This window comes from Orcinus orca, chromosome 2, assembly GCF_937001465.1.
Source record: "Orcinus orca chromosome 2, mOrcOrc1.1, whole genome shotgun sequence".
NCBI lineage: Eukaryota > Metazoa > Chordata > Mammalia > Artiodactyla > Delphinidae > Orcinus > Orcinus orca.
Genome location: NC_064560.1, coordinates 159,838,953 through 159,866,322, shown reverse-complemented (window position 1 = coordinate 159,866,322; position 27,370 = coordinate 159,838,953). Strand labels below are relative to the sequence as shown.

Genomic DNA, 27,370 nt, shown 5'->3' with positions numbered 1-27,370 from the left:
ATTTATGTCACTTATGAGGGATGGACAAACATTGTGTGCCTCCAGATGTGATTTCTTGGTACCACCTATGATATATTCCAGCTGAGAATGTATAACTTCATTCTAAAAAAAATCAGTCAAACACAAAAAAGGGAAAATTATAGTTAAAAAGTGTAGGTGGGGAGACGTGTATTCCTTGGCTGGTGGCCTCCTTCCATCTTCAAAGACAGAAGTCACTTAACTCTAACCTCTGCTTCTGTCCTCACATCTCTGATCCTCCTGCATCTTTCTTATGACCTTGTGATTACATTGGTCCCACCTGGATGACCCAGGCTAAACTTCCTATCTCAAGATCCTTAATCGCTCTGCAAAGCCCTCTTTGCCATGTAAGGTAACATATTCATAGGTTCTGGGGACTAGAACATGGCCATCTTTGTGGCAGCCATTATTCTGCCATCCACAGGACTATTGTTCAAAAACATCAATGTCATAAAAGACAAAGGCTGAAGAGTGTAATAGGCTAAAGAGATATGACAACTACATGCAATATATGAATCTTGGACTAGATCCTTTTCCAGAGGGGGGTAATACTATAAAGGACATTCATTATTATGTCAGCTGACAGAACTGGAACATGGATGGTTGATTAGATACAAGTATCAGTATAAATGTATAAAGTTGACAAATGTAGTAAAGTAATGTAAGAATATATCTCTATTCTTAGGAAATGCACACTTGAGTATTTAAGAATTAAGGGCCATGATAACTGCAATTTACCCTCAAATGGTTCAGGGAAAAACATGTGTATACACCACACATACAAAGAGCAAGAGAACAAATGAAGCAAAATGGGGCGAAATGTTAACGATAAGCAAATCTGGGAAAAAGGGAAAAGGGTGTTCTCCATGGTATTTTTATTTTTGCAGTTAGGTTTGAAATTATTTCCAAATAAAAAATTTTTTTAAATCATTTTTCCAACCTGCCATTTAATCCTAAACTTCTGACAACACCCCTCATGGGTTGAATGGTCATTCAGTCTAGAGATTTGAATGCCTCTAAGGATAGTTGGACTCAGTATCTAATGAGGCAGCCTGTCCAATTGCTGTCAGTTAAAGGAGCTTTGAGGTTCGCTACAGGTTAGGGAAAGTGAAATCAGTGTGTGGGTGACTTTCACCTGTTGGTTGCAGCCCTGTCTTGCGAAATACAGAATGTCTTCTCCCTCTTCAAATACCTGAGGCCAGCTGTTGTATCTCCTTCATAATTTGTTTCTCTAGCTAAAAGTTTCTTATCAGTGGATGCTTCTGAGACAGTTTTTAAACCTCCTTACTGGGATGTGTTTTTGTTGCATTTAAAATGCAGTGTCTGGGCAAACACAGCACTCCAGCTGTGGCCACTCCTGTGAAGAGAGCAGTGGGCCCATCCAGTGAGTTTGATTTGTTCCTTCCTCCTCTTCCACTTCACTCTTCCTAGGTCACCGAAACCTGTACAGGGAAAAGCCACGTCCATGGTATACACTGACTTCATGACTAAATCAATGCATGTGGTTTTGGTGTAGCCCCGATGGGGCTCTGAGGATCTGCGTTACCATGGTTGCCTGTAAAACAAAAGAAAACCCTGGAATGAGCCTTTTTGCTACTGAAACATAATCTGCTCTAAGCAATTGAGTGACTGCTGGACAGTGCAATCAGGAGAGTGTGTTTAATTCTAGTGAGTAAGTTGGTGGCATTGAATCCCCGGCACGCAGGGACAAGGATCTCTGAGGCAGGACCACGCGTCTCACTATGGGAAGTTGTAGAACTGCTCTGCCTAGCTCCCAAAAAGGGAAGTGAAGGCATTCAGGAGGTTCACGAGGCTCCTAGCTCATGGATGCTGGCAACAGACAGCTCAGAGTGATCAGGTTCTAGAGTGTCGCTTAGAAATCAGGGCGAGGAAGCTTGGGAGCGGCCTTCTGTGGGGAGTACTTTAATGTTGAAATTTTAACTGTCGCAGGAATGATCAGGGTCACCTGCGCCACATGCTAGTGAGGGAAAGTCAACGCCAGGTGCCCTCGAAGCATCATTTCTCCAGATCGTGTGGTAGAGGCTTCTCTTCCCCGTTGCATTAATCCTTTAGCAGCGACCCAGTAAGACAGGGCCGGCCTGAGCCCTCCTAGCTGTGCCTCTAGCCATAGAACTCACCAGCCATAAAAATGTCAGGTCACTAAACAGCTGCTGCATTTCAGGGTCAAATATCTCACATTCAAGGCGATAGGAGAGGAGTGTTTTCTGCAAAAGGCTTTTAAGAGAATTCCAAATAATGAGGCCTTTATGGTGGTGGAGTGACTAATGAAACTGGTTTGAGGGAAGGAGGAAAGGGAGCGAGGCAGGGCAGCCTCTTCCTGTGAGCCTTCTAATGACAGTCAACATGCAGAAACTGTCTTAATCTGGAAATCCTAAGTTTATGGTCTAAACTGCCTAGGTGTGACTAGTTCACTAGTGACTAGCCCTTCCTTTTGTTTCTTCCCCCCTCCACCCCTGGCTTCTAAGGAGCTGAGACATGGACAGCAAGGTCCTATTGGTCTAAGAGTTAATCCTGAGTTTTTAGAGACTGGGCTGAAGTCTCAAAAGGTGTTTTTTTTGGAGATACACCCAGACGTGAATAAACTGGGGAAGTCAGAGGGCACCATAAGTTAACCAAGGGAGTTTAGCTGAGGGGGTGTGTTCAAGGGAGGAGGGCAGCCTCGGCCAGTTTGGTAGGGAAGTGTGTGGCCAGACATACAGGGGCTTTTCTCTTTTTAAGCAGCTGGTAGAGACACCTCCTTCTCTCCGCTGTCTTGTCTTCCTGAGTCATTGCTCGGCATCACAATCACCGAGTCTCCAGGCACCCCTCCCATCCCTGGAGAGTCAGGGCGGCTCCCCAATCTCATTAGACTTAGGAAGGTTTCTTTACACTGCAGGCAGAGTGGGGGAATGGGGACAAGGACACTAAGAGATGCTCACCACTGGGGGATTGCCGCTTCCTTTGCCACAGAAATGTCCCCACATGACCCTAATGGGTGTAAATGAAATGGGAGATGGTACCGAAGGTCAGTATAGAACGATTGCCTTTTTTCCACCTCCCAGTAAAAGGAACCACAGGCAGAGAAGCAGAGAGAACACATGCTTTATTTAAGTGGGAAAATTATACTTTGGAACCTTTCTCTTTCCCATGGAAAACAAAAACATATCAAGGTTTGATTAAAATAATGATCTCCATTGTCAAAACGCCCTAGTGTGCAATCTCGTGTTCGTGTTGTTCGTTTGATACCATGGAAACACACAGTTGATTGCAGGGGACAAAAGCTTGTCAGGGAAGAGGCCAAAAGGTTAGATCTGATCTTTTCCTGACAAGTTGAATGAAAAGTAATTGACTGGTCTTCACTATGGAAAACATGAAATCCTTATAAATTTCCTTCCTCCAGGGGTACCAGGCTTTTTCCAAGATAAAGAATTTATAGATTTTAAGCCATTTCTCAATAATGGACTCAAAAGTTTTTAGACTTCAGTAGAGTTCCTATTAATAGAGGGAAAAGGGATATAGAGATATAAGCCAATATACAGACCACATGGAGAAAATGAGCACCTAACTCAACATAGTGATGGTCCATGAATGACCCAATACAAGAAGAAACCTGACTTTAAATCTCTCCATACAAAGTTCAACGGTTCTAGAAGCTAGTGCTTATGGAACTGAATGGTATCAAGTAGCTGTTAAACATTGGGAGGTCTTTTTTTTTTTTTTAACATCTTTATTGGAGTATAATTGCTTTACAATGGTGTGTTAGTTTCTGCTTTATAACAAAGTGAATCAGCTATACATATACATACATCCCCATATCCCCTCCCTCTTGCATCTCCCTGCCTCTCACGCTCCCTATCCCACCCCTCTAGGTGGTCACAAAGCACCAAGCTGATATCCCTGTGCTATGCGGCTGCTTCCCACTAGCTATCGGTTTTATATTTGGTAGTGTATATATGTCCATGCCACTCTCTCACTTTGTCCCAGCTTACCCTTCCCGCTCCCTGTGTCCTCAAGTCCATTCTCTAGTAGGTCTGTGTCTTTATTCCCATCATGCCCCTAGGTTCTTCATGACCACTTTTTTTTTTCTTTAGATTCCATACATATGTGTTAGCATACGGTATTTATTTTTCTGACTTACTTCACTCGTATGACAGACTCTAGGTCCATCCACCTCACTACAAATAACTCAATTTCGTTTCTTTTTATGGCTGAGTAATATTCCATTGTATATATGTGCCACATCCTCTTTATCCTTTCATCTGTCGATGGACACTTAGGTTGCTTCCATGTCCTGGCTATTGTAAATAGTGCTGCAATGAACATTGTGGTACATGACTCTTTTTGAATTATGGTTTTCTCAGGGTATATGCCCAGTAGTGGGATTGCTGGGTCATATGGTAGTTCTAGTTTTAATTTTTTAAGGAACCTCCATACTGTTCTCCATAGTGGCTGTATCAATTAACACTCCCACCAGCAGTGCAAGAGGGTTCCCTTTTCTCCACACCCTCTCCAGCATTTATTGTTTGTAGATTTTTGATGATGGCCATTCTGACCGGTGTGAGATGATGTCTCATTGTAGTTTTGATTTGCATTTCTCTAATGATTAATGCCGTTGAGCATTCTTTCATGTGTTTGTTGGCAATCTGTATATCTTCTTTGGAGAAATGTCTATTTAGGTCTTGTGCCCAGTTTTGGATTGGGTTGTTTGTTTCTTTGATATTGAGCTGCATAAGCTGCTTGTAAATTTTGGAGGTTAATCCTTGGTCCATTGCTTCATTTGCAAATGTTTTCTCCCATTCTGAGGGATGTCTTTTCATCTTGTTTATGGTTTCCTTTGCTGTGCAAAGGCTTTTAAGTTTCATGAGGTCCCATTTGTTTATTTTTATTTTCATTTCTATAGGAGGTGGGTCAAAAAGGATCTTGCTGTGATTTATGTAATAGAGTGTTATGCCTGTGTTTTCCTCTAAGAGGTTGATAGTGTATGGCCTTACGTTTAGGACTTCAATCCATTTTGAGTTTATTTTTGTGTATGGTGTTAGGGAGTATTCTAATTTCATTCTTTTACATGTAGCTGTCCAGTTTTCTCAACACCACTTATTGAAGAGCCTGTCTTTTCTCCATCATATATTCTTGCCTCCTTTATCAAAGATAAGGTGACCATATGTGCGTGGGTTTATTTCTGAGCTTTCTATTCTGTTCCATTGATCTATATTTCTGTTCTTCTGCCAGTACCATACTGTTTTGATTACTGTAGCTTTGTAGTATAGTCTGAAGTCTGGGAGCCTGATTCCTCCAGCTTCGCTTTTCGTTCTTAAGATTGCTTTGGCTATTCGGGATCTTTTAAGTTTCCATAGAAATTGTGAAATGTTTTGTTCTAGTTCTGTGAAAAATGCCATTGGTAGTTTGCTAGGGATTGCATTGAATCTGTAGATTGCTTTGGGTAGTATAGTCATTTTCACAATGTTGAATTTTCCAATCCAAGAACATGGTATATCTCTCCATCTGTCTGTATCATCCTTAATTCCTTTCATCAGTGTCTTATAGTTTTCTGCATACAGGTCTTTGTCTCCTTAGGTACGTTTATTCCTAGGCATTTTATTCTTTTTGTTGCAATGGTAAATGGGAGTGTTTCCTTAATTTCACTTTCAGATTTTTCATCATTAGTGTATAGGAATGCTAGAGATTTCTGTGCATTAATTTTGTATCCTGCTACTTTACCAAATTCATTGATTAGCTCTAGTAGTTTGCTGGTAGCATCTTTAGGATTCTCTATATATAGTATCATGTCATCTGCAAACAGTGACAGCTTTACTTCTTTTCTGATTTGGATTCCTTTTATTTCTTTTTCTTCTCTGATTGCTGTGGCTAAAACCTCCAAAACTATGTTGAATAATAGTGGTGAGAGTGGACAACCTTGTCTTGTTCCTGATCTTAGTGGAAATGGTTTCAGTTCTTCACCATTGAGGACAATGTTGGCTGTGGGTTTTTCACATATGGCCTTTATTATGTTAAATTCCCTCTATGTCTACTTTCTGGAGGGTTTTTTTTTATCATAAATGGGTGTTGAATTTCATCGAACGCTTTCTCTGAATTGATGGAGTTGATCATATGGTTCTTGTTCTTCAATTTGTTAATATGGTGTATCACATTGATTGATTTTCGTATATTGAAGAATCCTTGCATTCCTGGGATAAACCCCACTTGATCATCGTGTATGATCCTTTTACTGTGCTGTTGGATTCTGTTTGCTAGTATTTTGCTGTGGATTTTGGTATCTATGTTCATCAGTGATATTGGCCTGTAATTTTCTTTCTTTGTGACATCTTTGACTGGTTTTGGTATCATGGTGATCGTGGCCTTGTAAAAAGAGTCTGGGAGTGTTCCTCCCTCTGCTATATTTTGGAAGAGTTTGAGAAGCATAGGTGTTAGCTCTTCTCTAAATGTTTGGTAGAATTCGCCTGTGAAGCCATCTGGTCCTGGGCTTTTGTTTGTTGGAAGATTTTTTTTTTTTCTTTTTTTTGTGGTACGTGGGCCTCTCACTGTTGTGGCCTCTCCCGTTGTGGGGCACAGGCTCCGGACGCTCAGGCTCAGCGACCATGGCTCAAAGGCCTAGCCGCTCCGCGGCATGTGGGATCTTCCCAGACCGGGGCACGAACCCGTGGCCCCTGCATCGGCAGGTGGACTCTCTACCACTGTGCCACCAGGGAAGACCTGTTGGAAGATTTTAAATCACAGTTTCAATTTCAGTGCTTGTGATTGGTCTGTTTATATTTTCTATTTCTTTCTGGTTCAGTCTCAGAAGGTTGTGCTTTTCTAAGAATTTGTCCATTTCTTCCAGGTTGTCCATTTTATTGGCATAGAGTTGCTTGTAGTTATCTCTCATGATCCTTTGTATTTCTGCAGTGTCAGTTGTTACTTCTCCTTTTTCATCTCTAATTCTATTGATTTGAGTCTTCTCCCTTTTTTTCTTGATGAGTCTGGCTAATGGTTTATCAAGTTTGTTTATCATCTCAAAGAACCAGCTTTTAGTTTTATTGATCTTTGGTATCGTTTCCTTCATTTCTTTTTCATTTATTTCGGATCTGATTTTATGATTTCTTTCCTTTTGCTAACTTTGCTAACTTTTGCTAACTTTGGGGGGTTTTTGTTCTTCTTTCTGTAATTGCTTTAGGTGTAAGGTTAGGTTGTTTATTTGATGTTTCTTGTTTCTTAAGGTAGGACTGTATTGCTATGATCTTCCCTCTTAGAACTGCATTTGCTGCATCCCATAAGTTTTGGGTCATCGTGCTTTCATTGTCATTTGTTTCTAGGGATTTTTTGATTTCCTCTTTGATTTCTTCAGTGATCTCTCAGTTATTAAATAGTATATTGTTTAGCTTCCATGTGTTCGTATTTTTTTACAGATTTTTTCCTGTAATTGATATCTAGTCTCATAGCATTGTGGTTGGAAAGGATACGTGATATGATTTCAATTTTCTTAAATTTACCAAGGATTGATTTATGACTCTAGATGTGATCTATTCTGGAGAATGTTCCATAAGCACTTGAGAGGAAAGTGTATTCTGTTGTTTTTGGATGGAATGTCCTATAAATATCAATTAAGTCCATCTTGTTTAATGTATCATTTAAAGCTTGTGTTTCCTTATTTATTTTCATTTTGGATGATCTGTCCATTGGTAAAAGTGGGGTGTTAAAGTCCCCTACTATGATTGTGTTACTGTCGATTTCCTCTTTTATGGCTGTTAGTATTTGCCTTAGATATTGAGGTGCTCCTATGTTGGGTGCATAAATATTTACCATTGTTACATCTTCTTCTTGGATCAATCCCTTGATCATTATGTAGTGTCCTTCTTTGTCTCTTGTAAGAGTCTTTATTTTAAAGTCTATTTTGTCTGATATGAGAATTGCTACTCCAGCTTTCTTTTGGTTTCCATTTGCATGGAATATCTTTTTCCATCCCCTCACTTTCAGTCTGTATGTGTCCCTAGGTCTGAAGTGGGTCTCTTGTAGACAGCATATATTCAGGGCTTGTTTCTGTATCCATTCAGCCAGTCTATGTCTTTTGGTTGGAGCATTTAATCCATTTACATTTAAGGTAGTTATTGATATGTATGTTCCTATTCCCAGTTTCTTAATTGTTTTGGGTTTGTTATTGTACGTCTTTTCCTTCTCTTGTTCTTCTTGCCTAGAGAATTTCCTTTAGCATTTATTGTACATCTGGTTTGGTGGTGCTGAATTCTCTTAGCTTTTGCTTGTCTGTAAAGGTTTTAATTTCTCTATTGAATCTGAATGAGATCCTTGCTGGGTAGAGTAATCTTGGTTGTAGGTTTTTCTCCTTCATCACTTTAAATATGTCCTGCCACCCCCTTCTGGCTTGCAGAGTTTCTGCTGAAAGATCAGCTGTTAAACTTATGGGGATTCCCTTGTATGTTATTTGTTGTTTTTCCCTTGCTGCTTTTAATATATTTTCTTTGTATTTAATTTTTGATAGTTTAATATGTGTCTTGGCATGTTTCTTCTTGGATTTATCCTATATGGGACTCTGTGCTTCCTGGACTTGATTGACTATTTCCTTTCCCATATTAGGGAAGTTTTCAACTATAATCTTTTCAAATATTTTCTCAGTCTGTTTCTTTTTCTCTTCTTCTTCTGGGGACAGTTAAGGGGCAAACAGAATACCGATGCGTGCGCTGTACAGGAATCTATAATTCCTGTACAGGACCCCTATAATTCGCATGTTGGTGCCTTTAGTGTTGTCCCAAATGTCTCTGAGACTGTCTTCAATTCTTTTTGTTCTTTTTTTGTTTATTCTGCTGTGCAGTATTTATTTCCAATATTTTATCTTCCAGGTCACTTATCCGTTCTTCTGCCTCAGTTATTCTGCTATTGATTCCTTCTAGAGAGTTTTTAATATCATTTATTGTGTTGTTTATCACTGTTTGTTTGCTCTTTAGTTCTTCTAGGTCCTTGTTAAACATTTCTTGTATTTTCTCCATTCTATTTCCAAGATTTTGGATCATCTTTACTATCATACTCTGAATTCTTTTTCAGGTAGACTGCCTATTTCCTCTTCATTTGTTTGGTCTGGTGGGTTTTTACCTTGCTCCTTCATCTGCTGCGTGTTTCTCTGTCTTCTCATTTTGCTTAACTTACTGTGTTTGGGGTCTCATTTTCGCAGGCTGCAGGTTCGTAGCTCCCGTTGTTTTTGGTGTCTGCCCCTAGTGGCTAAGGTTGATTCAGTGGGTTGTGTAGGCTTCCTGGTGGAGCAGACTAGTGCCTGTGTTCTGGTGGGTGGGGCTTGATCTTGTCTCTCTGGTGGGCACGTCCACATCTGGTGGGGTGTTTGGGGTGTCTGTGGCCTTATTATGATTTTAGGCAGCCTCTCTGCTAATGGATGGTGTTGTGTTCCTGTCTTACTGGTTGTTTGGCATAGGTTGTCCAGCACTGTAGCTTGCTGGTCATTCAGTGTAGCTGGGTCTTGGCATTGAGACGGAGATCTCTGGGATATTTTCGCCGTTTGATATTATGTGGAGCTGGGAGGTCTCTTGTGGACCAGTGTCCTGAAGTTGGCTGTCCCACCTCAGAGGCACAGCACTGACTCCTGGCTGGAGCACCAAGAGCCTTTCATCCACATGGCTCAGAATAAAAGCGAGAAAAAAGGAAGGGGAAGGAAGGAAGGAAGGAAAGGAGATAAAATAAAATAAAGTTATTAAAATAATAAATAATTATTAAGAAATAAATTTTAAAACGTTAAAAAAAATACAGACGGACAGAACACACTCACAAAAAGAGAAAAAGAGGAAAAAAAATATATATCTTTTGCTCCCAAAGTCCACCTCTTCAATTTGGGATGATTCGTTTTCTTATTCAGGTATTCCACAGATACAGGGTATATCAAGTTGATTGTGGAGATTTAATCCGCTGTTCCTGAGGCTGCTGGGAGACAGTTCCCATTCTCTTCTTTTTTCGCACAGCTCCTGGGGTTCAGCTTTGGATTTGGCCCCACATTTGCGTGTAGGTCACCGGAGGCCGTGTGTTCTTTGCTCAGACAGGACAGGGTTAAAAGAGCCGCTGATTCAGGGCCTCTGGCTCACTCAGGCTGGCGGGGAGGGAGGGGTACAGAGTGCGAGGCGAGCCTGCGGCAGCAGAGGCCAGCATGACGTTGCACCAGCCTGAGGTGTGCCGTGCATTCTCCCGGGGAAGTTGTCCCTGATCACGGGACCCTGGCAGTGGTGGGCTGCACAACCTCCCTGGATGGGGGGTGTGGATAGTGACCTGTGCTCGCACACAGGCTTCTTGGTGGCGGCAGCAGCATCTCTGGGGTCTGCGCTGATAGCCGCAGCTTGCGCCCATCTCTGGAGCTCCTTTAAGCAGCTCTCTTAATCCCTTCTCCTCGCGCACCAGGAAACCAAGAGGCAAGAAAAAGTCTCTTGCCTCTTCGGCAGCTCCAGACTTTTCCCCGGACTCCCTCCCGGCTAGCCGTGGTGCACTAGCCCCCTTTAGGCTGTGTTCATGCAGCCAACCCCAGTCCTCTCCCTGGGATCTGACCTCCGAAGCCCGAGCCTCAGCTCCCAGCCCCCACCTGCCCTGTCGGGTGAGCAGACAAGCCTCTTGGGCTGGTGAGTGCCGGTCGGCACTGATCCTCTGTGCGGGAATCTCTTTGCTTTGCCCTCTGAACCCCGGTGGCTGCGCTCTCCTCCGTGGCTCCGAAGCTTCCCCCCTCCGCCACCTGCAGTCTCCGCCCACGAAGGGGCTTCCTAGTGTGTGGAAACCTTTCCTCCTTCACAGCTCTCTCCCACTGGTGCAGGTCCCATCCCTATTCTTTTGTCTCTGTTTTTTCTTTTGCCCTACCCAGGTACGTGGGGAGTTTCTTGCCTTTTGGGAGGTATGAGGTCTTCTGCCGGCATTCAGTAGGTGTTCTTTAGGGGTTGTTCCACATGTAGATGTATTTCTGACGTATTTGTGGGGAGGAAGGTGATCTCCATGTCTTAGTCTTCTGCCATCTTGAAGCTCCTCCAAACCTTGGGGGGTCTTAACTTAGGTTTTCTATATGATTAGGGAATAGGTGGTGTTTGTTGTTTAAAAAAAAGGTCACAGAAAATTCCCCCCTTTCAGAACTTGACCTTTTAAAGAATTGTGTCCAAACTAGTTTATTAAAGATTATCCTTTTGCCTGAGCAATCCGTGTTAAGTATAGGAAAGGGGCAGAATCCTGGAGGGTTTGAACAGCTTCACCGCCCGACAGAAGCACATTTTCCCCAGTGATGATTTTCTGGGGAAAACTGAAGATGTACAAATAAGCATAATGATCTGCAAGTTTCAGGTTTTTCCCTGTTTCTATCAATACACCAAGGGCTGCTGAGGGTCTAGATGGTTCTGTATGTAGGTCCCCATGATTGTAGGGAGGAATATAAAATTTGCTGACCATGCAGCGGGATCTCTCCCATCTGGATGCCAGTGTAAAAGAACAAAGTAGTCTTTGGATACTATGCAGTATCCAGGGACTAGGTAGAAAAAAACCAAGATGTTAGCAATTATAAGAACATTGAGTCCACTCTCAAGATCAGAAGTGCTTGGATTCTCTAGCAACCACTAGGATAATGTTTTCAGCTTGACTTCGAATTGGGTAGAGGATGGCCAGGAAACCGAAGTGATGTGGGGCTGAGAGAGAGTCCCAATTTTCAGAGAACAGAATACGCACTCCTTCTTCCATATGGTGATGCTTCCCGTATTGACCTATATCATAAATTAATTTTTTAAAAGGAAATGCTTCAAAATGAAAAAGATTTTGATTGTAGAGATTAGAGACCCTTTTCTATATCCCCAGTTGAATAATTTCACCAGTAGCTCCACCATGAAACTGTTCAACACATAGAGTTATACCAAAAACATGTTACAGAAGGAGGTAGTATATGGTAGTCTGTGGACATCCTGAACACTGCCATAGCAGAAAACTATACTTCTCTAGGCCCAGTGTGTACAGGTTTAAAAAATGTATCATTTCTAATTTAGTAAACAACTTGAAATATTTCAATTTAATGGTGGAAAGTGCAAAGAAGTTTGATAATGCTGTTTTAATAACTCATAGAGAGCATATACATAACACCTAATGAATTCATCTCTTTATTGCATGTTGCTATTTAAAAAAAATTTACAGTCTCATAACACAACATTTTTTCTTGGTACTATAACAACAGTCTCGCGCCTAAAGACTAAGTGGTTCCAACTACTAAGCTAATAAGATACAAGACATACAATTAAGTTTACAAATTATAATGCTTTTTCTTTTTGGCATTAATTTAAAAAAACAAACAAACAAAAAACTTTTAAAATACACACCCAAGAGAGGAAAAAGTGGCTACTTACACCAGCACCAATCTAAAAAGTAGGGTTTTTTTTTTTCAACAATGGCACATGGAATTACCTGCACACAGCTTTCTGGGAAAGAAACGAAAAATGGAAATGGCAAGGAAGGCCTACCAGGATGGCCATATCAAAATGAGGATGATGAAAAAGGGCGAGAGGAACATGCTACACAAACTTGCTCCTTTATGTGACTCTCCCTCCACTTGTCCATTCCTTAAACTGTAAAACAAAGCCATTTTCAAAAGACAGTTCCAAACTTGAGCCAGATCAAATTTCTCCTGCTCTAAATAGAAAAGAATATATATAGAGGCACTTTAGTTAAGGAACAGACATAGCACATCCCACTCCTTCTCACCTCCAAGCTTTTTTGAGCAAAGTCTCGTCTGCACCTTTAATGTGGTGTACTTGCAGACCTTGGTACATAGGAGCTGGGGGAGCGCGACGTCTGCTGTGTATTTGTGACTGTTTTATTTGCTAGAGTCATCCATATAATGTGTAGAAAGTTGCTAAGTTTGCAGTGAGGGGGAAAAAACGTAAAACCACGGCTCTTGCCAACTCTTAGAGCGCTATTTCACAGCTTTCATGTAGCACAGAGACCTTGCCATCTGCGCTAGGCATTATAGTTTATACAAATTATTTTTAAATAGCACGATTCCTGTACAGCGCACGCATCGGTATTCTGTTTGCCCCTTAACTGTCCCCATTAGAGCATAAGCTCCTTGGGGGCAGGGGCTCTGTCTTGCTTACCACTGTAGCCCTACTATGCCTGGCACATAGTAGGTGTTTCAATAAATATTTGTTAATTGACTGAAAAACTCAATTTAGTGAGTAAATAATGTTCTAGTGCAATAGGACAAACTACTCTCTCCACAGGAAACCCAACCACAACAGGATCAATGGAAAGAAAACAGAGAACCTTAGCTCCCCTCCCCCACTACTAATAAATAAAGCAAAGCAAAAAAAAAAAAGTAACAGTCCTCTTTATATATCATATAATTTAAGGATATTAAGAGTTGGTAGGTTAATGGTAAGCATCTATATTTTATTTTCTAATGTTCATTGTTTTTATTCATTTCTCCCTGAGAGCTTTATCTTTTGGACTGAAATTTTACAGGTAGCGTTACTGACACACAACTTAAAATGACAACATATAAACAGCAAATCACATCAAACATACTTAGAGATAAATAGCTCTTGGCATCTCTGTTGGTGGTGTTGACATTTTGTGCATTCACTAAATGTCCTTTAGTCCAGACCTATATTTACAGAAGATGCAGCTTGTCCTACAAAACAGAAAATACCGAAAAAAAAAAAAAAAAATGCACCCCATAAAATTTTTTTTAAAATAATTTTTATCCTTTCAGAGAATTCCTCCTTGTAAGTCTTGGCTGGGAAATTTTATTTTTAGAGTTTATAGGTCTATATCGTTAGGAAAACAAGCACATTATGGTAATTTTGTTCTTTAACAAGAGCATGGATTGCATTTAGATAGTGTTCTTTCCAAAAGCAATGTAAAGAAATCATCAAGAGTGCTTGGCAGAGAACTCGATGAAATTAGGGGGGAAAAATTGATGTCCAAGTTTTAAACATATAAAAGAACTCTGATTGACATTCTACATAATTCAGATTTTGTGCCAGATGTTCTCAATAAACATTTACAGACTGCATCCCCACATCAATGTCAGAAATTCTAAGCTGGTCCTATCAACTACTGATGCGATGCACCAGCATCATACTGTCAACTATCAAAAACCGTTTTAAATCTATATTTTTCCAACACCAGTTTCACCAGTGAAAATAATTTCAAAGTATATCAAGCTTGGAAACCGTAAAATATTTCTCAAGCTTTATTTTTTTTCTTTTTACTCTAGGGAATGTCTCTGTATCTCTTTGAGGAGATAGTATTGTGCTTCTGAACAGTCATGGTGTTCAGGGGAAGAAGATGAGCCACACTCAATATGAATGCATATACACAAATGGGTTCTGAGCACATACGTAAACATAGATTTTTTTTTTTAACCAAACATATAGGTCTCCAGACAACTCTCAGATTTCTATATACATTTCTTCATATATACACACACATACATGTACATACACACACATTCACGCATTCACTCGCAGATGAAAGGAGAAATTGCCACTGTTTGGATTGCAAGGCAGTGTAATGAAAAGTTCTAGTCACTTCAAAGGGCCGCTAATGAGCTTTCTAAAAAAGTATTCGAGGGAAATTAGAAATTAAGTTTTGTGACCGGTCTCTCCCGGCTGCTGTCCGTCATCTGGTTGGTAATGCGCTTGCGATTCCGTTTCAGTTTAGAAAGGTCTTTGTCAAACACTTCTCCTGAGCGCAAAGCGGAAACCAGGTCATCAAACTCTCCGCCTTCTTCACTGTTCTCTTTTGCTTTCCTCATTTTCCGTTCCCTTTCGCGTTGTTCCTTGAGCTGCAAATGGAAAGTGACCTCTTAGAGAAGTGTCAAAATAATATTGTGTTTTGTATTGAGTGGAGATGAATTCTGTGGAAGATGATGGTGCTTCAGTCCACTGAGCCACATTTGTTGATAGCTGCCAGCCCCCTTGGATGTCATGAGAGAGGATGACTGGGACATGAGGGCTCATCAGAGAAGCAAGGAACAATGAAAAAACTGACCACCACTTTGTGATTAGACTCTTGCCGTCTAGAATCTGGGTAAACCCCATGATATTCTAGTTAAAAAGAGAGCAATTAAGGCTACTCATATTTCTATGATGGAATAAGAAAGTTATCACTATTAAATAGACCCCAAATATTGGTTTCTTTGATGGTATAGAGACACTAAAGCAAATGCTCATTAGGCCACGTTCCTGACATCAGAGGCTAAGCCTGTATCTACTGTGGATGCCTGGAACCTGCTATGCAAGAGTTACTATTATTAAGAGCCAAATAATACACACACATTATAGAAAATTTAGATATCCTTAAAGAATTAAGGATAATTTTTCCCCTTTTGTTTATCAAGAGATAACCATTGTTATCTAAGCTTTCTCACATCATTAAATATTCTTTAAAGACATGACTTTTAAGGACTGTGTAAACAGTGCACTCTGTAGCTATTACATCATTTAGAACTAATGCCCAGTCAGTAAACGGGTAGGTTGTTCCAGGTTAGGGCTTATCATAAAGACTGCTGCTCTCTTTGTGCACATGTATGATTACTTCTTTAGAATGATTTCTAAGAAGTGGAACTCCAGATCAAAGGAAGGGGATATATATTTTTAGGCTTTGGATATAGACTGCCACACTGCCCAAGAGAAACTTTCTACCAACTGAAACTCCCAGCAGCCTTCTAGATAGGACATTGATGCCCTCCTTCTTGCCAGCATGGCAGAGCGCTTCCTAAAAACCAAGGAGATGCAGCAACAGAACTTTCTGGGGGTGGAACTGGCCACCCACTTACCTGAGCCTCCATTCGAGCTCGGCGCTCTTCTTCCTCCTTCTTCTTTCTCATGTTTTCATTCTCTTGTTTGGCTTCTGACACAGCCTGAAGAAACTGATCAAAAATGCCAAAGAACTCATCTGGCTGTATTTTGCCAGCCTCTTCCCCAAAGTGTTTCACTGCTTTAGTAAACTGGAAGAAAGAAGGTTTTAAGAAGTTCAGTCTTCCAAGAGAAGGCCGTGATCACATAAATATCAATCTCTCTCAAGGGGCTGAAGGTCAAATTGAGTCAAATATAACTCGCTGGATTTATCTTTGGCTGCTGAACATGTCTATCAATCGCTTCTAAAGGAAAAAATGTAATACTCCACGACTTGTGAAACCATTTATCCTTGTCCACCTCATTTCAGCTTAACATCTATGATTACATCCTATGACTCTTTATTAACTAAACAGTAGTAAAAACAAGAAAGCAGAATATCACAGGGCAGAGAACTCAGGATATAAAACTAAGAGGGAACTCAGCAGGGGTAAGGAAACTTGTACTTTTAACTTTTCTTTGAAGTAGTTTAGTATCATTTATTGGTGCCATGTAGTTAGTATCAAAAGCAAATAGGATACAGTGTTTCTTAGCTGCTTTTACTAATCGTAAATAATATTGGTATTACTGTACTTCCTGGGCCTCAATTAGAAAACACTCACTGATTATGGAATCATTAAGGCAACTCAAAATTCATAACTGAGAATACAATTTTATTCTAAATCCTTTGTTTTAGAACCCCTTTCAAGGCAAATCTTTTAAAAACAGATAAAATGCAAAATATTAAGGGCGAATTTTTAAAAATTAAAAAATATATAGGCTAACAAAATAGCACAGCCAGTCTTTTTAGTTTTAACATTTCTGTTTTTAGTTCTTCTGGTTATCTTCACAACTCGAGATAGTATGCTTTCAAGTGTCTTAGCATTATTATGACCATCCAAATACTGTTCAGTGCCAGTCAAGTTGTTTTTTAGAACTATATCTCCTTCTGTAAGGATCTAATGCTATTACATCTAAACTACAACGGACAGTGTTTCTAACTTCAAGGTCAAACAAATTCTTACTCCCTATGCCTAATCAACTACTTCGAAATTTCCAGATCTTTCATTTTCTTCACAGTTTGAAACTCTTAGGTTGGGGAGGACTGCATAAATACTTCATGGTCTAATTGCTTTTATTTTTCTTGCACTACTTGTCTTTAGTATATTGTTAAGTTTTCCTGACATTTTGGTGATCCTATCTCTGTAAAGGAAATATTTTCAACATTTATTCTTAAATAAGACAATTTTCAATTGTTTTATATTTCAGATCTTTAAATTTATAATAATGCTTTTTTACCATTTTTCTCTTCATTGAGGCGTTCTCAACCTTTTACTTATTTGGAAATATTTTATTAGAAACTAAGCTCTTTAGGGAAAAATACGACATTCTTCATACACCACATGCAGCGCTTCAGTTGCTGCATGGTTTTATAAGCTAATTTCTAAAAGTTCTGGTATGAACAAAACAGCAACAGATAGACTACAATTGAGTTTCTAAACCATTGAAGTTCAGGCACGTCAAAGCCATCCTGAATGATCTTTTTATCTAGGAATTCTAGTGATGATGAAGTCATGTATATTTTAGTCTTAGAAATCTGAACAAAACTAGTCCCAGACTAAAGTTCCCACACTAAAATTGAAAAAAAAAAAAAAAAAAAAAGTAGAGTGTGTATAAATCAAAAATTAACTATTCAGTTGATTCTTAGAAAAATGTTTGAGCCCGTGATGAAGTAGGTACTGTATTGCCTAGATTGAGGTGGGGGCCATCACAGGGGAGGCTGCTGACATCAGTTCACTGATTTCAATCAGGGGTACCAGGGGCTGGACCTCTAACAACAGTCGTTCAAACATATCTTGTCTTGCATTTATTTAATAACATTGGAGGTGGGGTTTCAATGTTGAGATTAGCTAGTGTATCTTAACATAGTCTACTTCTGAACTTTAATGAGTATGTGTGTACACTTACATATACAATCATCCATATCTACAACTGAACAGGGGACCACAGAAAAATGAGATTCATTACTCAAGTTTCAAAGGAAAGATTCAAGTTAAAGCAAAAGAGTGTTGTCACAACTGAGAGATGGGCAGTGTGGAGGAACTCAGTAGGGTGGATAGCAGCTTAATGACATTTGTTAACAATGAGAAGGGGACAAGAGAATGTGCACATGTATATGAATGTGTGTAAATTTTAGAAGAGGAAATAACCAGAGAGAGACAGAGACAGAGAGATGGGGCAGGGGGATTTTAAGGTGTTGGATATTTGCCAATGAAAACTCTTCCCTTACAGGAAAACAAGATTTTGTAATAGCAAAATTCATTTTTTAAAAAAGTCTTATTAAAAATATGCCTTTTGGGGTTCCCAGGTAGCGCAGGGGTTGAGAGTCCGCCTGCCGATGCAGGGGACACGGGTTCGTGCCCTGGTCTGGGAAGATCCCACATGCTGCGGAGCGGCTGGGCCCCGTGAGCCATGGCCGCTGAGCCTGTGCGTCCGGAGCCTGTGCTCCGCAACGGGAGAGGCCACAACAGTGAGAGGCCCGCGTACCGCAAAAAAAAAAAAAAAATGTCTTTTGCAATGAGGCTCTGAATTAAAGTGCCTATCATTTAGTAAGTTCTTCTAGACATTTAAAGAGGGAATATCCTGCCCTCCTAAGTCTCTGTCTCAGGCGAGCATCTTACAAGTTTCTGAAGCACAAGGCCTCAGTCATACCTTGATGTCACATTTCATCCTGCCCTTGGTTTTCATAATCCACTCTTTTCTGTTTCCCAGAGATAATTATAATAACAATCAAGGGAAAAACTATCAAAATATTTAAAACTGTCACAGTATTTACTTGTTTTACACCATTCAGATACTTCAAGGTCTTACTAACCTAAAGGCCAGTTAGATAGAAAGCATGTTTTTCAACTGATCACAGCCCTAGAAATGAAAGTATACTTATAATATCTGAAAGTACCAGCTCTGTCAAGCAACACTCAGTGCGCAAGGGGAAATTTACCAGGTCTTTAGCTTCTGCTAGAAGATCTTCAACGTCAGAGAAGCTGAAACTGGCTACCGTGATGAACTGGCTGACAACAGACACAAACTTATCTCCAGGCCGTGAGGGCTGAGACTTCTGATATTCCAGCTCCTTAAACACAGGAAATGGATAATGTCAATGTAGGCTTCAAACACAGACACCCCTTTGTCTCATTTTCCTTATGCCTCAAATTTAATAAGTCAGAATGGCAAACCCATCAAAACTAGTGTAAAACATTTTATGATAGTCCAGTTCCCCCTGCCCTTCCACCAACCCTGACAGAGCCAAGCCCATGTGCCCACACACAGTTGCAAAATGCAATTTAACCAGTCATCTGAGTACTTTATTGGTGTGATTTTGTATACTGGCTTTAGAATGTAAGGAGATTAGCATTTGGATAAAATTAACAGAAGTTAAACAAATAATGGAGAGCAAATTGGATTCAAAAGGTGTGTGACTGAAAGCAAGAGAATTTGACTGTTGATATTCTGTGCTCAGAGCTCTGGTACTTTTTATTTTTTCCCTCTCTCCATCTCTGCCAAGTCTACTTATTTCCTGAACTGTGATATCTAGGTCAGTAGAATTTCAACTGCAGCGTTTGGCACCATAATGCCATTTTTCTTCTCATCCATACCATTTGGATTTTGTGAGCAGACAGGTAGGAGTATTCGTGTCTCATTAATCATCCGTATTCTCCATTACCATGGTGATGAACACAGATTATTCAAATCAATTTCAATAATAATTTCAACCGTTGCCAGATGCATTTTCTTATTTCATCCCACAAAACCTCTATAAGTGAGGCATTATTATCCCAATCGTACAGACACATAAATTGAGGTTCAGAGGGATTAAATTCTTTGCTCAAAGTCAAGTGGCTGATAAGTGATAGAATCAAAATTTGAACTCACGTCTGCCTGACTCCAGGGTCTCAGTGACCCTGTGTACCTACTGACCTAATCTGGATCTCTGTTTTCTTCCATACCTGCTTTGGCAGAGATTCTAACAAGCAGGACAGTAGAGGTCACAGGCTAGCAGTTCTGATTCAGTTCTACCACTGATTTGGTACTTATCCATGGCAAGTAGCCTGGGCCTTAGTTTCTTCACTCATAAAAGGAGGGCAGGAAGCTTCAAGATGGCGGAAGAGTAAGATGCAGAGGTCACCTTCCTCCCCACAAATACATCAGAAATACATCTACACGTGGAACAGCTCCTACAGAACACCTACTGAACGCTGGCAGAAGACCTAAGACCTCCCAAAAGGCAAGAAATTCCCCACGTACCTGGGTAGGGCAAAAGAAAATAGAGAGACAAAAGAATAGGGACAGAACCTGCACCAGTGGGAGGGAGCTGTGAAGAAGGAAAGGTTTCCACACACTAGGAAGCCCCTTCTCAGGTGGAGACTGCGGGTGGCAGAGGGGGGATGCTTCGGGACCACGGAGGAGAGCGCAGCAACAGGGGTGGGGAGGGCACAGTGGAGAGATTCCCGCACAGAGGATCGGTGCTGACTGGCAGTCACCAGCCCGAGAGGCTTGTCTGCTCACCTGCCGGGGCGGGCAGGGGCTGGGAGCTGAGGATCGGGCTTCAGAGGTCGGATCCCAGGGAGAGAACTGGGGTTGGCTGCGTGAACACAGCCTGCAGGGGGTTAGTGCACCACGGCTAGCCGGGAGGGAGTCCGGGAAAATGTCTGGACCTGCCTAAGAGGCGAGAGACATTTTCTTGCCTCTTTGTTGTTTCCTGGTGCGCGAGGAGAGGGGATTAAGAGCGCTGCTTAAAGGAGCTCCAGAGACAGGCACGAGCTGCGGCTATCAGCGCAGACCCCAGAGATGGGCATGAGACGCTCAGGCTGCTGCTGCAGCCACCAAGAAGCCTGTGTGCGGGCACAGGTCACTCTCCACACCTCCCCTCCCAGGAGCCTGTGCAGCCCGCCACTGCCAGGGTCCTGTGATCCAGGGACAACTTCCCTGGGAGAACACACGGCGCGCCTCAGGCTGGTGCAAAGTCACGCTGGCCTCTGCTGCCGCAGGCTCGCCTCGCACTCCATACCCCTCCCTCCCCGCCGGCCTGAGTGAGCCAGAGCCCTCGAATCAGCGGCTCCTTTAACCACGTCCTGTCTGAGCAAAGAACAGACGCCCTCAGGCGACCTACACGCAGAGGCGGGGCCAAATCCAAAGCTGAACCCTGGGAGCTGTGCGAACAAAGAAGAGAAAGGGAAATTTCTCCCAGCAGCCTCAGGAGCAGTGGATTAAATCTCCACAATCAACTTGATGTACCCTGCATCTGTGGAATACCTGAATAAGAAAACGAATCATCCCAAATTGAAGAGGTGGACTTTGGGAGCAAAAGATATATATTTTTTTTCCTCTTTTTCTCTTTTTGTGAGTGTGTTCTGTCCGTCTGTATTTTTTTTTAACGTTTTAAAATTTATTTCTTAATAATTATTTTTTATTTTAATAACTTTACTTTATCTCCTTCCTTCCCTCCTTCCCCTTCCTTCCATCCTTCCTTCCTTCCCTTTTTCTCGCTTTTATTCTGAGCCATGTGGATGAAAGTCTTGTGGTGCTCCATCCAGGAGTCAGTGCTGTGCCTCTAAGGTGGGAGAGCCAACGTCAGGACACTGGTCCACAAGAGATCTCCCAGCTCCATGTAATATCAAATGGCGAAAATCTCCCAGAGATCTCCATCTCAATGCCAAGACCCAGCTACACTCAACAACCAGCAAGCTACAGTGCTGGACACCCTATGTCAAAGAACCAGAAAGAAAGGAACACAACGCCATCCATTAGCAGAGAGGCTGCCTAAAATCATAATAAGGCCACTGACACCCCAAAACACACCACCAGATGTGGACGTGCCCACCAGAGAGACAAGATCAAGCCCCACCCACGAGAACACAGGCACTAGTCCGCTCCACCAGGAAGCCTACACAACCCACTGAATCAACCTTAGCCACTGGGGGCAGACACCAAAAACAACGGGAGCTATGAACCTGCAGCCTGCGAAAAGGAGACCCCAAACACAGTAAGTTAAGCAAAATGAGAAGACAGAGAAACACGCAGCAGATGAAGGAGCAAGATAAAAACCCACCAGATCTAACAAATGAAGAGGAAATAGGCAGTCTACCTGAAAAAGAATTCAGAGTAATGATAGTAAAGATGATCCAAAATCTTGGAAATAGAATGGAGAAAATACAAGAAACGTTTAACAAGTACCTAGAAGAACTAAAGAGAAAACAAACAATGATAAACAACACAATAAGTGAAATTAAAAATTCTCTAGAAGGAATCAATAGCAGAACAACTGAGGCAAAAGAATGGATAAGTCACCTGAAAGATAAAATAGTGGAAATAAATACTGCACGGCAGAATAAACAAAAAAGAACAAAAAGAATTGAGGACAGTCTCAGAGACCTCTGGGACAACATTAAAGGCACCAACACTCGAATTATAGGGGTCCCAGAGGAAGAAGAGAAAAAGAAATGGACTGAGAAAATATTTGAAAAGATTATAGTTCAAAACTTCCCTAATATGGGAAAGGAAATAGTTAAGCCCAGGAAGCACAGAGAATCCCATACAGGATAAATCCAAGGAGAAACACGCGAAGACACATATTAATCAAACTATCAAAAATTAAATACAAAGAAAATATATTAAAAGCAGCAAGGGAAAAACAACAAATAACACACAAGGGAATCCCCATAAGTTTAACAGCTGATCTTTCAACAGAAACTCTGCAAGCCAGAAGGGAGTGGCAGGACATATTTAAAGTGATGAAGGCGAAAAACCTACAACCAAGATTACTCTACCCAGCAAGGATCTCATTCAGACTTGAAGGAGAAATTAAAACCTTTACAGACGAGCAAAAGCTAAGACAATTCAGCACCAGCAAACCAGCTTTACAACAAAAGCTAAAGGAAATTCTCTAGGCAGGAAACACAAGAGAAGGAAAAGACGTACAATAACAAACCCAAAACAATTAAGAAACTGGGAATAGGAACATACATATCGATAACTACCTTAAATGTAAATGGATTAAATGCTCCAACCAAAAGACATAGACTGGCTGAATGGATACAAAAACAAGATGTGTATATATGCTGTCTACAAGAGACCCACTTCAGACCTAGGGACACATACAGACTGAAAGTGAGGGGATGGAAAAAGATATTCCATGCAAATGGAAATCAAAAGAAAGCTGGAGTAGCATTCTCATATAGGACAAAATAGACTTTAAAATAAAGACTCTTACAAGAGACAAAGAAGGACACTACATAATGATCAAGGGATCAATCCAAGAAGAAGATATAACAATTGTAAATATTTATGCACCCAACATAGGAGCACCTCAATACCTAAAGCAAATACTAACAGCCATAAAAGGGGAAATCGACAATAACACAATCATAATAGGGGACTTTATGGACAGATCATCCAAAATGAAAATAAATAAGGAAACACAAGCTTTAAATGATACATTAAACAAGATGGACTTAATTGATATATATAGGACATTCCATCCAAAAACAACAGAATACACATTTTTCTCAAGTCCTCATGGAACATTCTCCAGGATAGATCATAACTTGGGTCACAAACCAAGCCTTGGTAAATTTAAGAAAATTGAAATCATATCAAGTATCTATTCCAACCACAATGCAATGAGACTAGCAATCGATTAGAGGAAAAAAATCTGTAAAACATACAAGCAGATGGAGGCTAAACAATACACTACCTAATAACCAAGAGATCACTGAAGAAATCAAAGAGGAAATCAAAAAATACCTAGAAACAAATGACAATGAAAACACGATGACCCAAAACCTATGGGATGCAGCAAAAGCAGTTCTAAGAGGGAAGTTTATAGCAATACCATCCTACCTTAAGAAACAAGAAACATCTCAAATAAACAACCTAAACTTACACCTAAAGCAATTAGAGAAGGAAGAACAAAAGAACACCGAAGTTAGTAGGACGAAAGAAATCATAAAAATCAGATCAGAAATAAATGAAATAGAAATGAAAGAAATGATAGCAAAGATCAATAAAACTAAAAGCTGGTTCTTTGAGAAGATAAACAAAATTGATAAACCATTAGCCAGACTCATCAGGAAAAAAAGGGAGAAGACTCAAATCAATAGAATTAGAAACGAAAAAGGAGAAGTAACAACTGACATTGCAGGAATACAAAGGATCATGAGAGATTACTACAAGCAACTCTATGCCAATAAAATGGACAACCTGGAAGAAATGGACAAGTTCTTAGAAAAGCACAACCTTCCGAGACTGGACCAGGAAGAAATAGAAAATATGAACAGACCAATCACAAGCACTGAAATTACAACTGTGATTAAATATCTTCCAACAAACAAAAGCCCAGGACCAGATGGCTTCAGAGGTGAATTCTATAAAGCATTTAGAGAGGAGCTAACACCTATTCTCCTCAAACTCTTCAAAATATAGCAGAGGGAGGAACACTCCCAAACTCATTCTATGAGGCCACCATCAAAAATACCAAAACCAGACAAAAATGCCACAAAAAAGAAAACTACAGGCCAATATCACTGATGAACATAGATGCAAAAATCCTCAACAAAATACTAGCAAACAGAATCCAACAGCACAGTAAAAGGATCGTACACCGTGATCAAGTGGGGTTTATCCCAGGAATGCAAGGATTCTTCAATATATGCAAAACAATCAATGTGATACACCATATTAACAAATTGAAGAATAAAAACCATATGATCATCTCCATCGATTCAGAGAAAGCTTTTGACAAAATTCAACACCCATTTATGATTAAAAAACCCTGCAGAAAGTAGGCATAGAGGGAACTTTCTTCAACATAATAAAGGGCATATATGACAAACCCACAGCCAACATCATCCTCAATGGTGAAAAACTGAAAGCATTTCCACTAAGATCAGGAACAAGACAAGGTTGCCCACTCTCACCACTATTATTCAACATTGTTTTGGAAGTTTTAGCCACGGCGATCAGAGAAGAAAAAGAGATAAAAGGAATCCAAATCAGAAAAGAAGAAGTAAAGCTGTGACTGTTTGCAAATGACATGATACTATACATAGAGAATCCTAAAGATGCTACCAGAAAACTACTAGAGCTCATCAATGAATTTGGTAGAGTAGCAGTATACAAAATTAATGCACAGAAATCTTTAGCATTCCTATATACTAATGATGAAAAATCTGAAAGTGAAATTAAGAAAACACTCCCATTTACCATTGCAACAAAAAGAATAAAATATCTAGGAATAAACCTACCTAAGGAGACAAAAGACCTGTATGCAGCAAATTATAAGACACTGATGAAAGAAATTAAAGAGGATACAGATAGATGGAGAGATATACCATGTTCTTGGATTGGAAGAATCAACATTGTGAAAATGATTCTACTACCCAAAGCAATCTACAGATTCAATGCAATCCCTATCAAACTACCACTGGCATTTTTCACAGAACTAGAACAAAAAATTGCACAATTTGTATGGAAACACAAAAGACCCCGAATAGCCAAAGCAATCTTGAGAATGAAAAATGGAGCTGGAGGAATCAGGCACCCCGACTTCAGACTATACTACAAAGCTACAGTAATGAAGACAGTATGGTACTGGCACAAAAACAGAAATATAGATAAATGGAACAGGATAGAAAGCCCAGAGATAAACCCACACACATATGCTCACCTTATCTTTGATAAAGGAGGGAGGAATGTACAGTGGAGAAAGGACAGCCTCTTCAATAAGTGGTGCTGGGAAATCTGGACAGGTACATGTAAAAGTATGAAATTAGATCACTCCCTAACACCATAAACAAAAATAAACTCAAAATGGATTAAAGACCTAAATGTAAGGCCAGAAACTATCAAACTCTCAGAGGAAAACATAGGCAGAACACTCTATGACATAAATCGCAGCAAGATCCTTTTTGATCCACCTCCTAAAGAAATGGAAATAAAAACAAAAATAAACAAATGGGACCTCATGAAACTTAAAAGCTTTTGCACAGCAAAGGAAACCATCAGCAAGATGAAAAGACAACCCTCAGAATGGGAGAAAATATTTGCAAACGAAGCAACTGACAAAGGATCAATCTCCAAAATTTATAAGCAGCTCATGCAGCTCAATATCAAAAAAACAACCCAATCCAAAAATGGGCAAAAGACCTAAATAAACATTTCTCCAAGGAAGATATACAGATTGCCAGCAAACACGTGAAAGCATGCTCAACATCATTAATCATTAGAGAAATGCAAATCAAAACTACAATGAGATATCATCTCACACCGGGCAGAATGGCCATCATCAAAAAATCTACAAACAATAAATGCTGGAGAGGGTGTGGAGAAAAGGCAACACTCTTGCACTGTTGGTGGGAATGTAAATTGATACAGCCACTATGGAGAACAGTATAGAGGTTCCTTAAAAAACTAAAAATAGAATGACCAATTCAAAAAGAGTCATGTACTGAAATGTTAATTGAAGCTCTGTTTACAATAGCCAGGACATGGAAGCAACCTAAGTGTCCATGAACAGATGAATGGATAAAGAAGATGTGGCACATATATACAATGGAATAATCCTCAGCTATAAAAAGCAACGAAATTGAGTTATTTGTAGTGAGGTAGATGGACCTAGAGTCTGTCATACAGAGTGAAGTAAGTCAGAAAGAGAAAAACAAATACCGTGTGCTAACGCATATATATGGAATCTAAGGGAAAAAAAAAAGTCATGAAGAGCCTAGGGGCAAGACGGGAATAAAGACACAGACTTACTAGAGAATGGACTTAAGGATATGGGGAGGGGGAAGGGTAAGGTGTGACAAAGTGAGAGAGTGGCGTGGACATATATACACTACCAAACGTAAAATCGATAGCTAGTGGGAAGCTGCCGCATAGCACAGGGTGATCAGCTCGGTGCTTTGTGACCACCTAGAGGGGTGGGATAGGGAGGGTGGGAGGGAGGGAGATGCAAGAGGGAAGGGATATGGGAACATTTGTATATGTATAACTGATTCACTTTTTTATAAAGCAGAAACTTTGTAAAGCAATTGTAACTGACAAGTTACAAGTAACATTGTAAAGCAATTATACTCCAATAAAGATGTTTAAAAATAAATAAATAAATAAAGGAGGGTAATATACACATCATCATGGGAATCAAATGCAAGAAAAGAAGCGGAAACCCTTATAAATCATGAAACTTGCCCTGATTAAAAGAAATTGCCACAATCCTAGCTCTTTGACCTGGAAAGGGAGTGTATGTATGTGTGTGAGGTGCAGAGATGTGAAAGCAATTTTAAAGTGTTTCATGAATGTATAATTCCATAAGAATTCTGTCTTTGATACCTTCAAGCAATGTAATCAATTTGTGAAAAGAACAACTGGGACACATGAATGTTTCGACGGATTAAAGCCTGCCTCCCAATATTTCCTTCCTCTTAACATTTAAGCTGCCA

At 40.3% G+C, this 27,370-nt stretch overlaps 1 protein-coding gene across 4 annotated transcripts in view; it reads right to left on the bottom strand.

The window, feature by feature from the left end:
• Positions 1-12,122: 12,122 nt before the first annotated feature.
• The window catches only part of DAAM1 (dishevelled associated activator of morphogenesis 1), a 179,479-nt gene continuing 164,231 nt past the window's right edge, over positions 12,123-27,370 (bottom strand). For all 4 annotated transcript variants that reach the window (XM_033404675.2, XM_033404674.2, XM_004279297.4 and 1 more), the window contains 3 exons: positions 18,877-19,008; positions 15,818-15,988; positions 12,123-14,824 (listed from right to left, as the gene is read on the bottom strand). In XM_033404675.2, coding sequence (XP_033260566.1) covers positions 14,615-14,824; positions 15,818-15,988; positions 18,877-19,008 — 513 coding nt within the window. In that variant the 3' untranslated portion in view covers positions 12,123-14,614. The remainder of the gene's footprint in view (positions 14,825-15,817; positions 15,989-18,876; positions 19,009-27,370) is intronic.